Below are 17372 nucleotides of genomic sequence, written 5' to 3' on the forward strand. Positions count from 1 at the left end.
AACTCAATTACCAAGACTTGATGAGTATATTTTAAAAGCTGCCATCTTCATCTAATATTTAGATTTGTACTGAAGCACTCTCACCACCTGGTTGTGAAGATATTACAAGTCTCTAGACTCACAAAGTTCTGTCCCATCTTGCACATGCAAACAAAGCCAAAGTTGCCTGAAGTAATTGCATATCATGGCAACACTACTACTTTTAAGAGTTTTCTCATTTGCAATCAAGCTGAAGAAATGATAATCTCTCTTAATGTTTCAAAAATCAACAGCAAAGACAAATATGACCATGCTCAGTGATTTCTCCTCATCTTTCATAGAGAATCAAGAAAGGTACGTGTAGAGCTACAAGTTTATGATACAATTTGTACAGGTGTTGCAACCAGTCTCTCAAGCAGCACTTGAAAGATCAATCCAGTTTGACATGCAATCAGTATGAACAAAACGATGGAACTTTTTACTTCTTGCTGAAATTCTCCTGTTTGTCATCTGGCTTACAGAATGCCGTTCCTCCCTGTGTTGTAGATAAAGTAACGAGAGTGGTTGAGACATAGGTAGATATTCTATTGAAAAGTTTAATTATCAATATAATCAAATCCTTTATCACGTGTTTCTCAGCTAGTCTATGTTTTGAAATAGATCATAACTTACAAACACATATTGTAGATGTGTTTTCGACGCTTTTGAATTTCGTCACTCTTGAACCAATCTTTGGTGAGCTGGAAACAACAATTTTCCTTGTTACATCTAAATGTTGTGTCCAGACTCCAAACAACAGATTTCATTGAAGGGAAGAAATAGAAGATATATCGATACTTACAAAATAAGGATAACAACCATTAGATATGCTGAAATTCTCTGGAGCCGATTGCAAAAAGAGATCAATGAAATGGAGCAGGAAAACGCCACAGTCATTACCATTTGTCTGCTGAGGCACCTGCAATGAATGTCACATTAAATGTTCAGGTTGAGTCACTTTTGTGACAGAACATGAATATGAAATGGATATCTAACGAAAGAAAATAATTTGCCTGTTCCAATGTCAAAAACAAACACAGATACAATTTCTAAAGATACAATGAGTAAGAATTTATTACATCGGGAACCAAAAGAGGGATCTTTGCAATTATTTTGTCCCCGTCCTGCTTGCCTTCTTCTTTATGAACATCTATGAGGAACCTATAGAAGTTATGTCAAAACATCCTCGTGAACTGGCATATAGGGAAGTTAAATCCTACATGTACACTACAGCTGGTGAACAAGCAAATGACAAAACCCTTGGTTTTCTTTTGAAATTGGTAGGACTGACTTGTTTTCATAAACACCAAAAACAAAAGGATAAATTTTGAAGGATAAATAACGGAACAACTGGCAACAATTAGGTTGTAAAGGACAAAGTAATGTGCCAATAGTTCATACTCACTTTCTTATCAGGGGTTCAAGCCGATTTGGATTTGTTTCCTTCAATGAATCCAAAAGCAACATGCATGGTGTCCTTGTTGGGGTACCGAAACCCTCTCCAAAATGACAGAGAATCAATAAATTCCAATGGCTCCTACACATGAATGTGAATCTTTCAGACTTTCATTACACAAACACAACTTTATTTTCTGACTGCAAGGTCACGAGCCACTAGATATCCATCTAAAGATCACAATTGTAGAAAAGATAAGAGAAGGAAGATTTTTCTCCAAAGATAAACAAAGATTAGAAAGAAGGAAATACATTTATGGTACCAGTGAACTATTGGAATGAAAACGTATTGCCTTGCAAAAATACTTTTTGCTTTCGTCCATTTCAATACGTTGAAGGATAATGCCTCTTCAAGATACATTGAAAACCACAAACAATCCAAGAAAGTACAAGACTTCTGTTTAGCCTCGGGTAGATTCTTCCACAATCGCCTGCACATGGAATGAGATGCACGTAAATTTATTCGCAATACTTGCCATATGACTATTTTTTGATATAAAAAAGGTCAAGAATAAATTTATCCAAAAAAGAATGTTTCACTTTTGACTAATCAAATATGATTATTAGTAAAATTTGCCAATGTTTCAATTTTGACAAATCAACTTTGACTATTAGTAAAATTTGGCCAATATGTTCTGCAAAATTTGTAAAACAGAACGAGCATAAATTTTTGTCTTCACTTGACACAAAGATGATTCTTGTTTTAAGGATAACAAAGATCGGTCAGTGTTCTATGTGTTTCAAGAAAGTGCAGCTTTTTCAAAGGGTAGTTTGTTCGCCTTCAAAAGCAGGGCAAATTGACATCTCTTAATAAAATGCAAAACTTGAAAGTAAAGCAAGAGCGAATGCAAGAGGATGCAAAGAATGAGAATACAGGAGTCACTTCTCTTAGTTTCCGCTGCTTTGGACAAAGTCCTATTCTTTGGGTGGACGACCACCTGTTAGGAACTCTGTTCAGTATAAACCCATTAAGATGGACTAAATTCTCTAATGTAGATTGAAGTACTTCAACAAACATATAGAACCAGCAAACTTTACAGAACCAAACGTGATATAGTTTATGAAACAAACTTTATATAGAAGAAATAAGTTGGTGTCATCTGTTAAACAAAAGAGTAATAGCAGACAGGTACAGACTCTGTTTTGAGATCCTATCGACATTACAGAACATGGGCGTGGAACTGTATGTAAAGGGCCTACAAGATTGCACTTTCAGAGGCTCAAGCCCAGCCAAATTAACAAGAAAAAGAATTTAAAAAAAATTATAGCAAACTGGGATAAGTAAGAATTTACTCCATATATTTGTCAATGATGTTGGTATCGAGGCGCTCATCTAGCTTCAAAACTTGATTTCTACGAACTAGTCGCACTCCTTTCTTCTCTGCCCGATTCCTAGAAGACCAGTGTTTACAAGTTTCTTCCCGTACATCGTCAACATCGATTAACAGACCCGTTGGCATGTGTGGAGGATGAATCCTCTCAGTCCCTCTTACACTTGAAGATTGCAGTTGACTTGTTGTGGAGTCTCCATCTCTGCAATCAACGATCATGATTCTACAATTACGAGCAAGATCTCTTTCATTTAATGGCAATCTTTGCAATCAACGCTCATGATTCTACAATTACGAGCAAGATCTCTTTCATTTAATGGAAAATCAATGGCATACCTGTTCATCCTTTTATTTGTCGGGCGAACAGGGCTTCTTCGAACACTGCCGCGCTTGTTAGCTCTAGCGTCCGAGAAGCCCTTTTCCACCATGAATTTAAGTTCAAAGATCTTGTATTTCATTTCTTCCATCCGCCGCTGGACCAGTGCTAACTTGACACTGCTCTCCCCACCTTCATTGTCTACTTTGCCTTTGGGGTTGAGACGGTTTCCCACATTTTGACTTTCAGGGTTTCTAGAAGGCCCCTGCTCGTTCGACGAATTGGCGTCTAAATTTACAGATCCACCATGTGCGTCAAGTAAGATTACCTTTCCCCATAAACGTCTGCGTTTTTGTAAACAGGAGCGGAACCTTTTCCCTGAAGCTCTTCCACGCCCACAGAGAACCTCGAAGTTAGCCATGGATGGATTCAGCAGCCCGCCCAACCTCCAATTTTCACATGGTAATTGAAAACCAAAAGTGCTGCAACCGCAGATTCTATGGTTTTCTTTAACTAATCGAATTGAAAGCAATCCGTCTCAAATCTAATTTATTAATTCACAGGAGCTACAATTGCGACGACAGAGACTGCACTGCGCTACATGCAAATCCAGAGGTGGGCAGTCTCCCCACTTCGTGGAAGGGAGTGCACACCATGATGACATTACATATTAAATATCAGGAAAAGATATAAAAATATTCCTCACCCCAACTTCCAACAGTCTCTCCAACTTTGTGTCCTCGAAAAAAGAAGGGAGATGTTCATTCCATCGTGACAGCAACAGGCATCAAATATTTACACCAAAACAAAGTCATTAAGTTACCAGGTTCCAATTTGAATATGGATGCGGTAGCTAGAAAACTATGAATATAGATACTATAGTTAAAAAAGAATCTATGTGGAAAAATCTATTGAACTATGAATATAGATACTATAGTTAAAAAAGAATCTATGTGGAAAAATCTATTGAACTATGATTACTACTTTTTTTTGGTTAGGAATTTGGTTACCTTTTATTTATTTTTAATTTATTTTTGTTGTTGTTAGTTTGTACAATTGTTTTTTATTTTATTTTATTTTATTTTTGAATGTAAAAATAAATTGATTGGAAATATTTGTGTTTGTTTTTGGTGTAGTAAAGGTGTTTTAGTTTTTATGATGTTTAAGAGGTTAAAGAACAAGATATCTCCAAAACTCAAAAAATGTTTCACAATATAAATTTAGGAAATATTTTAATTAAATTAATTAACCGTCATTTAAATATTTCCTAAATTTAACATAGGAAAAGTGGTTAATTTAAATTAATTAATTAAGGTAGATCGTTTTTGCTCTAGAGGCTTTTATTGATGAAGTCAAATTGATCTTAGCCATTAACGGAGCTTAAATTGTGGTCATTGAGACTCCAATGAGAGATTATAAGAGAAGGTCGAAGAGGATTGGAGAAGACACACACATTTGAGCAGTTCGACTACCTAGTTGCAAGTATTCAGTAAGGGCGTAGTTGAAGCTAGGGAAGCATCAACGAGCGAGGGAACAAAGATTTGGTAGCAGAGATTCCAGAGGAAGATTTCCTCAGTATTTCCAGTGTCTGAGAGATAGGAAAGAGGAGGTTGAATTATCTGTAGAGGAGGATGTATAAAGTAGTGCAAATAGCTAAAACCCCCAGTGCGAGTTGTTGGAAAGAGCATCATTTCAGTTGTCAGTGGTCGGATTAGGGTCCATAAAGGCAGAGTGAATTGTTTCCAAAGGTAGAGGGAAGCTAGACGTTCCACTTGGAGGCAAATCTGGGGTTGTACGAATTTCCAGAGGCCAAATCTGTGCATTTCCAGTCCAACATTATGAGTGGCTGGAGAGAGGCCGAGTTGGTTTACAGAGGGAGATATTTTATCTCCATTATATTTTTCCAGTTGTGATCAATATTTGTTGGAGGATTTCCAGTAAAGGCATTCATATTAATTGTACTATGAAATTGTTGCATAATAATAAAACCCTCATCTACTACATTGGTTTTCCCTTCGAGGTTTTTCTAGGGATAATTGTCTAAAATAATAGTGTTAATTTTGTGTGTGTGCATCTATTTCTCAGTTCTATATTGTATATTTCCACAACGTTTTTATTGTGAAGAATGCATCAACAATTTAATCATTTGCTGAATAATAATTCATAAGACAAATAAACTGCTAATAGTGAGAAGATTAAACTCCAGTTGTTGCATTCAAGTAATTTTCACATGGTATCAGAGCATAAGATCGGATTAGAGAGGATTTAGGTGAAAGGAAGCAAAATTGTGTTGTTTCAGAGGGAGCTCTGAAGCACATAATTTCAAATCTGCATAGGCGAGCTAGGCACTTCGAATTATTGGAGGTAGAAAACTGATTTCCAGTTCAAAGTGAAGGAAAAGTTTGATTTGCCTCAAGAGAAGTAGCAACAGGTAGTAGGATTGCTAGAGAGGGTTTCCGGTGAGAAAATCAATGATTTCGCATAGCAGATCTAGCGCAGTGATTTTGCAGCAAGGGTTTTTGCAGTTATAGATCAACGTAGGGCATGAAGAGAAAAGCACACAAGGGTTTCGTTTCTCCAGTATTCTCAGAGTCAGAGAAAGGCCGATTTATCTGCAGAAAGTGGGCTGAAGCAAGCAGAACGAATAGTCATTTACCTAGTTCGCGGATCTGAAACAATAATTTCATTTCCAGTTGCCAAATCTATTTTCCAGAGGAAGTACGAATAGCTTTAGAAGACAGAGGGAGACAACATATTCCCAAAGCATATTTCTAGGGGCATTTCTTAATGAGCAATATGAGTTACAAGATCTAGTGCAGGGTGCAGATCTAGTGCAAGTTGCAGAGGGGTGCGAATTTGCAGTAGAAGACCGAGTTAATTTTGCAGATTAATTTGCTAGTAGGAGTAAGGTATATTTCTCCAGTTTTTGAGTTTTGCACAGATGGCCACAATAGGTCTTAGATATCATGACAAATTAGACAAAGCCTCCAACTTTGGCGTTTGGAAGGCTAGGATGCAATTCCTTTTGGATGAGCACAACTTGAAGGAATTTGTGACAATCGTAATGGGTAAGCCAACAAATCCACAATAGCTCGAAACCTTCAACAAGGAGATGGCCAAAACCAAGGGGATGGTCCTTGAGAGAGTTCGGGATCATATCGTCCCGCATATTGCAGACAAGAATACAACAAAGGACGTGTGGGATTCCATTGTAAAGTTGTACAAGGATCCATCTTAGAATCGGAAAATGATTCTCAAGGAGAAGTTGAGGACAACTAAGATGCAAAAGGGTAAGAACGTTACTTCCTATCTCACCAAGATTTAGGGTGTCAGAGATGAACTTGTAGTTGTAGGATAGAAACCATATTACTGTGAGTTGGTGCGCACGACACTCAATGGGTTCTCCAAAGAGTGGCATACATTCGTCCAAGTGATTTTTGGGTGAGACACACTTCCTGGTTGGGAGTTCTTATGGAGTGATTTCACTTAGGACGAGATGATACTCAGTCTCATTGATGTTCCTACCAGTAGTAGCGGCAAGGAACTGAAGGTGGAGAAGGAGGAGGAGAATGTAGCCCTTGCAGGAAAGGGAAAAGCGAAGAAAGGTCCTATTCATGGACAAGGCTCGAAAGGAGAGAAGAAGAAGAAGTACCTGTCGAAGGTCAAGTGCTTCGGATGTGGTGATTTTGGTCACTACGTCACCCAGTGTCCCAAGAGAAAGAAGGAAAAGCAGGGGACCGGGAAGCAGACCGTAGAATCGACATAAATTGATGACTTGTTCGCTTAAAGTTGGAGGATCAATTTTCTATGTTTACAACATTATCCTTAGATGGAGGAGGAGTATGATACTCTGTTATGCCAAATCAAGCAAGATTTGAGGGAGAAGTAGCAAGGAGGTCTAGATCTAGCCAAGGGGAGCTTGATTAGTAGATCAGATCTAGTTGATGTGAATTCTCAAGTGGACCATTACCTTTGCTATAGGCTCCCAGAGTAGTAGAGTAGCAGGAGGATTGAGTGTCAACAAGGAGCAATAAGTACTCAAGAGACAATAGCAGAGCATGGCGCAGTCAAATACTTGAAAGACAATGCAGAGCCAGTTAGGCACAGTCAGATACTTGAAAGACAATGCAGAACTAGTTAGGTGTCGTTAGATACTTGAAAGAGAGTGCAGAGCCAGTTAGGCGCAGTCAGTTACTTAGGTGACAGTTGTTGATCTAGGCGCAATCAGAGGTTTGAGAGATAGTTACAGATCCAGTTGTTGTGACATAATAGATCTAGAAGAGTTTGAGACTCAAAGGGAGTCTAGCTCCAGAAGGAGCATCTCTATGAAAGCTTGATCTTAAGGTTCTGAGCATATCAATACACATAGTTGCAGTGGTTGTAGCAAAACAGAGGAAGTGCAAAGGCATCAATAGTGTGAGATTATAGTAGCGTAGTGGTGCACAAGATGATTCATTTACAACATGTAGCAGGTGAATTAGTGATTGTGTACAATGTGGATCAATTCGACTACAACATGTTCCCAACTAGTAGGTGGCTGATATACTAATGAAAGCTCTAGGGAGAGCTAAGTTCGTCTACTTCAGAGAACATATGGGTATAGTGGAGAACACCTTCCTCGCTAAGAGGGAGTGTTAGTTTTTGGCTTAGTAGAAGGCAAGTGTTATAGTCTCTATGATGTCTAAGAGGTTAAGGAACATGAGATCTCCAAAACCCAGAAAAAGTTTCGCAAGATAAGTCATTAGAGAAATTTTGAGGTCTAAAATGGGCATCCTAAGGAATATTATAAAATAATAGTGGAAATAATAAAATAAGATTAGATTACATCATCAAATTTTAGAGGGAAAAAAGAAAAAACTACTTTTTGAACTCATATTTTCAACTTATCTCCTTACGATTTTACTCAAATTTCGAGCGGGAGCACTCATTGGATGTGAAATCTAATTCCTCATCCAATGAGTATCCATGTTGCATACTTTCGATGGACTAGGCTACACAAAAAATGAGAAATACATGAAAAAACATGATAGATAAGTTGAAAATACGAGTTGAAAAAGTATTACTTTTTTTTAATCTTTTTAATTTTTTACTCCAAAAATGGTGAATCATCCCCCATGGTTGAAATCATCATCTTGATTCCTATTTGTTCTTATAAATAAATTGATTTTGGTTCTTATAAACATAACCTTCGAGACATTGTTCCTTTCACATTAACCCCTACCTAGAGAAATGGTAGGCTAGGCGTTGATGGGATAACAAAACGACTAAATAGATTCTTGATGGCTGACCAATTGGCGAATAGGTAGGGAGGCTGAGATCCCAGACTGTACAAGATAAGATTTCAGATCACATGCCCATTTTCTTGGAAATGGACTTTGATCCTCACAAAAATAAATATCCCTTCAAATTCAACCACACATGGTTGGAAGAAGGGTCATTCAGATTGTTGGTCAAGGATACTTGGTAAAAATTCCAGATCAATATCTCCTCTGTAATGACTTCTTTGGAAACAAAACTCATGGAGCTAAAAAAGGTTGTAGTGGTATGGGAGAGGAAATGAAAAATAGACCAACAGAAAGAACTCTTAGACATTGAATCATAATATGAACTCATCTCTCAGAATTTCTCCTCTTCCTTCTTTGTAGAAATAGCCCAGAGAATGAGTTCCATGGAAGCAAGAAAAATGCAGATCCTAAAAATGGAGGAAGAGGCCTGGAGATTAAAAAGTAGGGCTACCTGGATAAAAAAGGGAGATGGTAACACCAATTTTTTTCTCATCTATGTAAACCATAGGAGAAATATTAATTCTATATGGGAGCTAGAGACAAAAGAGGGTAAGACTGTCACATCTTCCGAAGATTTAAAAGATGCATTCTCCTCCTATTTCTCCTCACTTCAAAGATCTGGGTTCCTCCAATATCAACTCACAGCTTAAATTAATCCAACATTATTTGCATTTTTCAGTTAAGAGGAATTGGTCTAAATCGGTAGCCCAGTCACACTTGAGGAAATTAAAGGAGTATTGACGAAATTAGCAAAGGACAAAAGTCTGGGGCTCGATGGCTAGACGATGGAACTATTCCTATTATTCTTTGATATCATAGGACTAGATCTTTGTTTTATGATGGAGGAATCTAGAAGAACTGGGAAATTTTATGCATTAATCAATGCTACCTACATTTCCTTGATTCCTAAATGCTAAAAGCCTAAGTCCTTTCTTGACTTCATGCCCATTTCCTTATGCAATGTAGTTTATAAAATAATTTCTAAGGTTATCTCCAATATGATCAAGCGATATCTAGATGAGAAGATGTCTCCGAATCAATTTGGATTCCTAGCTGACAGGCAGATCCATGATGCCATTAGCATTGCATAAGAGGCCATTCATTCCATTGAAACAAAAAAATAGAAAGCACTTATGCTCAAGATGGACCTTAACAAAGCTTTTGATAAAGTCAACTGGACCTACCTTAGACTAGTTCTCCTTCAAATTGGATTGGGCCTAAAAGTTACAAACTAGAACATGGGTTGCATTTCCTCAACCAATTTTTCCATCTTGATAAATGGATCTCTAGAAATTTTTCCTCCTCTTGGGGACTCAGGTAGAGATGACCACTACCACCTCTGTTGTTTTTGCTTGTGATGGAAGGATTGAGTCACCTCCTATTGAAATAAAAATAGGAAGGTAAAATAAAGGGCATTAAAATTTCCCAAAAACATTACATAACCCACCTTTTCTTCGCGGATGATGTTCTGCTCCTAGGTCTAGGCACTGTAGCTGAATGGAAAACTTTTCACAGAATTATAAACCTCTTTTATAGTGCTACTAGAATGGAGATTAACCTTACCAAATCCTATTTCCATCAATTTGTTGTTAGCTTGGATATCCTCTCAAACATACAATCTTTTATGCCTTTGCAGATCATCCCATTGGAAAATGGTATTAAGTATCTGGGCTTCTTTCTTAAGCCAAATGACTATCATAAGGAATAATGGATGTGGATGATTAGAAGGATGAATAATAAAATAAACCTGTCGTGCTACAATAGGCTATCTCTAGGGGGCATAATGATTCTTGCCAAATATGTTTTGGAAAATATGCCTGTTTACTTGCTATCATTAGCCAAAATTCCCTTCGTAATTCTCACTTCAATCAGATAATTGATTTTCAACTTTTTGTGGGCTAGAAAAAGCAGTAATGAAGGTGTACATCTATCCAACTAGTCCTCTCTATCTACCCCAAAAAGTATAGGAGGTTGAGGATTTAAAAATCTGAACCAATTTGCAAAAGCTTTGGCGCTAAAAAACCTGTGTAGAAGACTTTTCGGTGAGGGGATTTGGTCTTAGGTGATAAAAGAGAAATATTTACGCAGACAGATAATGGTGGATTGGATTAGAGGGCAAGCCAACAAACGAGACAAAAGAGGCTCCATATTCTGGAAAGCACTCATGGACTCCTTCCCCTTTCTTATCAACTGGTTAGTTTGGAAAGTTAGGGATGGAAAACAAGTCATCCTTTGTAAAGAACCCTTAATAGGTGGTGTTTGTGTCTACAAGTTGTCTATAAAATTAATAAAATTCTTAACTTCCAAGGCACTTGTTGTAGCGGCTACAACCACCCTCCAAAAATTTTCCTTAGCCTCGTTTTGGAGCCTCCCTTCAAACCTTCACAACAGTTTGCCTTGCTTCGTCAAGTTTACAAGCTTTAATGTCTTTCTTGCACAAAGGCAGCCTGTCGGTCATAGCTTGATCCATTCCCCTCATAGGCTGTTCACTCGGACTTGGTCCAACTACAGGCTGAGCAACTTCCCCTTGAAAATTGCGCATTCTGGAGGGCAACCAGCCTTCCCTCCAGAAATTACACAATCCTCTCTGGCAGCCTGCTGGGCTCTAGGATTGCGCAATCCTGCCTGCCAACACTCCTAACAAGATTTGCACAAATTTCCCCAGCAAGGCTTCTCAGCCCAGAATTTGTGCAAATCTGGGTAGCAGTTAGCTGCTCTGCCTAGAAATTGCACAAATCTCCTAGACAGGTAGCCTAGCTCCCAGCCAAAAATGCGCATTTTTTCTCCAGCAGTCGAGCAATCTGTTGCATGTGCAGCTGAGTTGACCGGTTCCCTCCGGGACTGAGCAAAACAGACTTGCATGCATGGGATGCTTCTCCCAAGGAAGCAAGCAAAGGAATCCCTTATTTCAGGGATCTATGTTTAGCAGTTGGAGGTTACATGCAAGGAGCAATTTTGAAACCTCCCACCAAGTGTCGCTTCCCCTAGATTCGTGGCATGCACGTCACAACCTCGATGTTATTAAAACTCATCAACCAGACACTGCAGAGCTCATTCCTCACATCAACCTTGCAGCTCTGACATCCCACATCACATATAGGAGAAGTCAGAGCATTTAGCTCAATTGTTTTGGGGTAAGCCCGCTTCCCATGCCTTGTGCTACATTTTTGTTGCTTTTTGTGTTTTCTCTTGTGGGAGTACTGTTTGCTTGATTTCTTTGAACGCTTACTGTCATTTACATATATACTAGCTTGTCCTAGCTTTGTTTCAGTTTTCGTTGCTATCTCACTACTGTCGCATGCATGAAACTGTTTTGCATGGACGTTCGCCCAACCAGCGAACTGCCTCACCCACATGCATGTTGATCTGTTTGCTAAATCTTTCATTCATGTTTTGCATGCACTATCAATCACTTCTTCTATCACTTAGTGTCACCATGCATTTACTGTCTTAGTTGCTTTCAGTTTCTCGTTGGCGAGTCGAGCCAACCTTGGCCCGGACTCTGCCTTCACCAAGGCTGCATTGCGCAATATGGGGAAGGAAGGCTCACCTTCCTCTCCAGATTTGCGCATTTCTGCCCAGAACTGGCCTCCATGACTATTTTGCGCATTTCTGGAGGACAGTGGTTGCTTGGCCCAAGAAATTGCACAAATCTATCCCTAGGCCAGCAGTCCTTCCCAGCTGGAATTGCGCATTGTGTAATCCTAGCAGTCAGCAGCCAGACTGGACTGTGCATTGTGCAGTTCCAATAGTCAGCCAGTCTCCCAACAACCCAGACTGTGCCTTGTGCAGTCTTGGCAGTCAGTCTCTCGACCTCCCTACCGAAATTGCGCAACCTTCATGATCATCCACCCAGGTATGTTGCAAGTCAATTCTCATGTTCATTTTGGTTTTCGACTCACAGATTGCTTGCCATGAGTGTTTCCATGTCTCCAAGTATCCCAGGTGTTCATCTGCCTCTCAGCAGTACAGGTACAATGGTTTCTAGGAGAGAAGAGACGAAGACACTGTTTAGAGCACACTTGGGGATGCAGGCGATCAAGTGTCCATGGACTTGCCTACCCACGAGGACATCAAGTTGTTCGTAGACAAGGACATCAAGATATGAAAACAACAACATCACAAGGAGTAGCATCATGAACAACAATTGAAGACAACACACCAAATGCAACGAATGCAAGAGGAGGGTTGTTGACAACACGAAGGCGGAACAAGGTTGCAAGCTCAAGCAGGTTCATTGATGATGAAAGCAACTTTGGAGACTCCAGCTATGAAGTGACGATGCGACATGAAGATCACGCGAAGGAAGAAGATGGAATAAAGAAGGAGTTGCATGTGCTGAAGTAGCAACTCAGGAAGAACATGAAGTTGCACAGATAGACAAATGAGTTGCAACATGAACAGGAACAACAGTGGGTGCAACATGCACTCATAGATGAAACTGCGCCCGTACAAGTTAAGGATCCATCCCAGTAGTTGACACAGAGTAGACATGGTGAGTATTGTTGTTGATCGCATGCAAGGGATTCAGCAGCATGCATGTCGTTGAGCGCACGCATGCAATCCAACCCATTCAAAACACTCACCAAGGCGAAGACAAGAAGCAAGTCCAACTGGGGCTGAACATGTACTTCGGCAAGTTGATGTGTATGACCACCAACACACACTTGAAGATTAGAATAGAAACTATGCATCAGTGTGTTTCCAGTTCAACCATACGCAAGAAGACCATGCGCATGTTAGCGGATGAGTTGGATGAAGGGGTCGAACCAATGCACCGATTGCAATGGAGGCAAGAGTTCGCTTCAGCAAGATGTCACCATGAGGTGCATGCACACCACCACGGACGACCAAGCTTGGCATCAGCTCACCACCTTCACCATCACAAGCATGTCAAAGAGTTGGTCTCATCACAGTGGATTGAGTGTCAGTGATGTCTTGCAAGGCTTGCTCAAGCCATGTTGTCTCACATGAGTACATGTGCATTGTAATTTTGAGTCATGTCAAGTGTACGTCAAGTGTCAATGGTTGGATGTAATAGTCATAGAGTAGGTGAAGAGTCATGAGGGTAGTTGAACTATCACAAAGGGGAATGTCAAGGGTCACCCCACCCTTTGCTATAAATAGTCCCTCATAACTCATTGTAGAGGCTTTTGGTCAGCCAAGCTTCTGATAAGACTATCTTGGATAAAGCTTGGACAATATTGTAATGCGCCTTGGCTTCTCCACTGCACAGAGCTAGTTCATCTGTTTGGAGGAGCAGGTGGATGTGGCTGTAACATTCCACTGTTGGGGCTAGCAGGTTTACATGGATGTATTGTATGATTGTGACTTACACTTCTTTATATAATAAGAGCCAACACATTTTCATGCATATGTTGTTATTGTAGTTGGAATGCTCTGGTTTCCTTAATGATATATGCTCTTTAAATTATGTATTTGTGTATGAACTGATTTGTATGCAATTATATGAATCTTGTTGTTAATGTGTTATATATGTTGTTAATGTTGTCCCGTCCGTGTCGACTGCTCTGCTGGACACCAGACAGATCTTTCACATGAACCTTGTTGTAACAATCGTTGCACTCATCTCGGATTGATCCGTGAGTGTTGTATGTGTTATCTTACCTTGTATGTTGTGACTGCCGCATCCGAGTGGACTGCTTTGCTAGAAGTTGTGCATGTCCTTTTGTGTTATGTGTTCCTAGCCAAGTTGGGACTGATCCCTTTCAACCTGGAACTCACCTTCACCCTCATCTCCCCTTTATGTGTTAGAACCTCTCATACACCTTCTTTGACTCACTGCATTAGTCACACCCTTGCTACTGACAGAGTTATCTTACTTGCCTTTGTGTGACATTGTAGTCAAGGCATTACCTTACGACCCACTGCTGGGACTCCTACACCAAATGGTTTGAGGTCTAATTGGGACTTCTTAACGAGGAGATCCCCTTGACATGTTGGTAGGTCCAACACCGTTAACATTTTTTGCGCTAGAAGGAGGGCCTGATGACAAGCTGTGTCCTCTCATCCAAGTTTTAACCTTTGCATATCTTTCATGGAGTCTTGCACTCTTCTTCCCCCGAGGTGTTTTTCGAATCGTGAAGATGTCTCCATCTCGGGGAAGCTTTTTGATATCTTGTCCACTCACACGTATGATGGTGAAGGTGAAGTGGCCTAGCCTAAGCACTTACATAACTTTCTTTCCATGATTCATGAGGAAGGTGAGTTTTCTGACGAATAGGCCAGTTTGTTGTTTGCATACACACTTCGTGAATCTCCATTTCATTGGGTGCTTAGCCTACCGGCTGACACCATGCACTCATTTGAGCACTTCTATGATCTTATTGAAGACATGTTCTATCATTTTGATCCAGACCATCTTGACCGGAAATTGTTACAACAACGGAGGGCTCTACATGAATCCGTTATTGATTTTTGGCAGTGCTTCCGTGACTTGCAGTTTCAAGCTCTGAGGAGCTAGATGAAATTTTCTTATCTTTGGGACCGGTTTGAGTACTGCCTTAAGAAATCTGCTTGTCCCAAGAGAAAGTTTGAGATCAAGCCTTGCTCAACATTCTTCGTTGATGGAGTTGCGCAATCTCATGCGGAAGCGAGCACTGTCTCAACTGACTGTCCACCTTCCTCTTATTCAACAACTCCACCACTGCTCAGTGATGTTGAGGATCATGCTCACACACCTGTTCATCCTTCACACCCTCCCAACATCACTTCACTCAATTTTCACGCAGATTTGGCTGTGAGTCCTTCGAGTCCTCATATGCATTCTTTTTTATGACCTCCGTCTTCGCACCCGAGTGTTCCTCCGGATGATGTTGTCTTATGTTCATCCATTCTGGACTCTTCACTTGTTGTGAACGAGGAACAACCCAATGATGGAGTTGGTGTTGCACAACCAACATGCATTTTCATTCATGAAGAGTATGAGTGGGAGCTTGAGCATCAACACTCGGCGAAGGATGACTCCTTCCATCTGAGCCCCCTCCATTCTTTCCTAACATCATTGGTCAACATGCCATCCATGATTTTGCATGTGTGTCTTCATCCACGGATGCACCCATTGTTGATCTTTCGCAGGACACACCGTGTGTTAGCCCATCATCCAACAACGGAGAGGACCAATCATTCATTGGAAATCTACTTGATCTTTCATCTTCTTTTTCTGGAAACGCAGAGGGTGAACATCCTTCCTCCTCATCTACCCATCTATGTGATTCATCAAACCATGAGGATGTTGACCAACATCCTGAATTTTCTGATCTTGGTTGTCGTGATCTCTTCACCTCATCATCTGATCATGATGTTGATTCACTCATTGTTAATCTGTGTAAGCCATTGGTCTACGAAGATCCATCTGTCAACGAAGTCAAAACCCCATAGACCGTCGAGGCACTTCAGCCTGAGTTGATGGTTATGTCAGGCCCTCGCTGTCCTGAGGTTGGTTTCACTTTTGATCAGGAAATTTTTCAAACACTCAAGGCTCCTCATCACTCATTTGTATGCACTCAAGATCAACCTAACACTTAGATTTTAGTTCCTCCACTCGAACTACACGATCCCATTGCTCATGCATTGGTGGAGTCTTACATTGCAAGAACTCGTGCGCGATACAAGTTATCTTTGTTTCTTTCGTTTGCTTGCATGTAATAGTCAAGAGTGTGCTTATGCTTCAAAGTTGCACGTAGTGTCACACAACAACATGATAAGTCCATGGACTACTTGTCATGCACATGCACTCACTTATGTCCCATGGGCACTTTGAATCACGAAGTGTGGTTGTCTTCATTTTTATATCTTTCTTGCTTGCTGGTTCGCACAACTGGGTTGCTCGCGGACCAAGACTTCACCAACATGGGTCTACCAATGTGCTGGTGGCTGCATTGGAAGCATCACTTCACGTGATCAGGCCCATGTACCATTAGAGTAGGAGTAGGAGTAGTGTTTACTTTCAGTTGTTTTCTTGCATGCTTGTTTTCTTACGTGCTTTGTTTGCTTGTTTGTTTGTTTGCTTATTTGTTTACTTGCTTCGCTTTCATTTTTGCTTCTGCTCTTGCTTTTCTTTGTTGATTTTTAGTTCGTTCACTTGTTTCGTTCATAGGTTAGTTTTGCATGAAACCATGTATGACTCTTGAAGCGAGCTGGGTAAAGTACAAGAGAGCTTGTACATCTATCACTACTTGGTTATCTGTCATCTTGCCTCTGTATGATGAACTTGTTACTTTTAGTCCATGACACGTTGAAGGAAAATACGTATTGTTCGAAATGAACCTTGGTGTAAACACAACGCTTGCACACTAACTAGTGTCACCTTCTCTAGTCGATTGCTTTTTGGTTAACCCTTGTCAGCTCAGTCAAGTAGAGTAAGGTAAGGGGGAAAAACTTAATAGGCACGTCAGAGATACAATAAACTACTTCTCTGCTGGAACAACCTCTTATGCTCTCAATAAGTTGAGATCCCTCTTTTGCCTCTGAAATGAATAAGTGTTATGCACAGTGAAAAATGAGAAAATGAAAAGTCAAAAATTCAAAATGAAAAATGAATAAGGTGAAAGAAGAGAAAGGCTTCCTGTGTAGGGAGGTGATGCAAGTAACTTCGCCGGGGTACTGTCCAGGCTCATTGGCAGCAGAGCCATGCTTGTGTTCCTATGTGACTCCATCGGGGTACTGTCTAGGCCTACTAGCAGTGGAGAAACACTAGAGATGAAACTAAGACTCTGACGACTATACTGCTTGTGCACCTATATACCCCTCAACCCCAATCGAAACAACTGTGTTTCCTTGGCTTGGAATGTGTGTAAATCAACCAAGGGTTTGGCAGATACTACATTTTACAATCAAGTTAGTGTGAAACCAAGATGAGCTAAAAACTGAACAATACTTCCAGAGGTGTTAGACTTGTTTTTCACGAACAAGGTCCATTTAGAGAGCTGGAGTTCTACCAGTGTG

At 40.2% G+C, this 17372-nt stretch overlaps 1 protein-coding gene across 6 annotated transcripts; it reads right to left on the bottom strand.

Annotated features, from left to right (window-relative positions):
• Positions 1–230: 230 nt before the first annotated feature.
• Positions 231–3904, bottom strand: LOC149179724 (ubiquitin-like-specific protease ESD4). Of its 6 annotated transcripts, none has more exons than XM_089415766.1 (8): positions 3141–3893; positions 2767–3027; positions 1737–1904; positions 1424–1555; positions 1098–1179; positions 821–937; positions 652–719; positions 231–514 (listed from the first exon to the last, which is right to left on the bottom strand). In XM_089415766.1, exons 1-8 carry the CDS (start codon positions 3539–3541, stop codon positions 391–393), a joined length of 1353 nt encoding a protein of 450 aa, XP_089271892.1. In that variant the 5' UTR covers positions 3542–3893; the 3' UTR covers positions 231–390. The 6 variants fall into 6 exon arrangements, with proteins under 6 accessions (XP_089271892.1, XP_089271893.1, XP_089271896.1 ...); XM_089415767.1 differs by having other exon boundaries at positions 2767–3006; positions 3141–3885; XM_089415770.1 differs by lacking the exon at positions 1737–1904 and having other exon boundaries at positions 3141–3904.
• Between the last annotated feature and the right edge of the window lie 13468 nt (positions 3905–17372).

The sequence above is a fragment of the Pinus tabuliformis genome, chromosome 3_2 (assembly GCF_031772625.1).
Source record: "Pinus tabuliformis cultivar Carrire ecotype Pingquan chromosome 3_2, CPIR1, whole genome shotgun sequence".
Taxonomy (NCBI): Eukaryota; Viridiplantae; Streptophyta; class Pinopsida; order Pinales; family Pinaceae; genus Pinus; species Pinus tabuliformis.

Excerpts from the sequence above, each read along its gene's own strand:
- LOC149179724 (XM_089415766.1), bottom strand. The coding sequence starts at position 3,541 with ATGGCTAACTTCGAGGTTCTCTGTGGGCGTGGAAGAGCTTCAGGGAAA. Across the intron at positions 720-820 it reads ATGGTTGTTATCCTTATTTT|CTCACCAAAGATTGGTTCAA; the intron begins GTAAGTATCGAT and ends TGTTGTTTCCAG. Across the intron at positions 515-651 it reads CACATCTACAATATGTGTTT|GGAGGAACGGCATTCTGTAA; the intron begins GTAAGTTATGAT and ends TCTACAACACAG.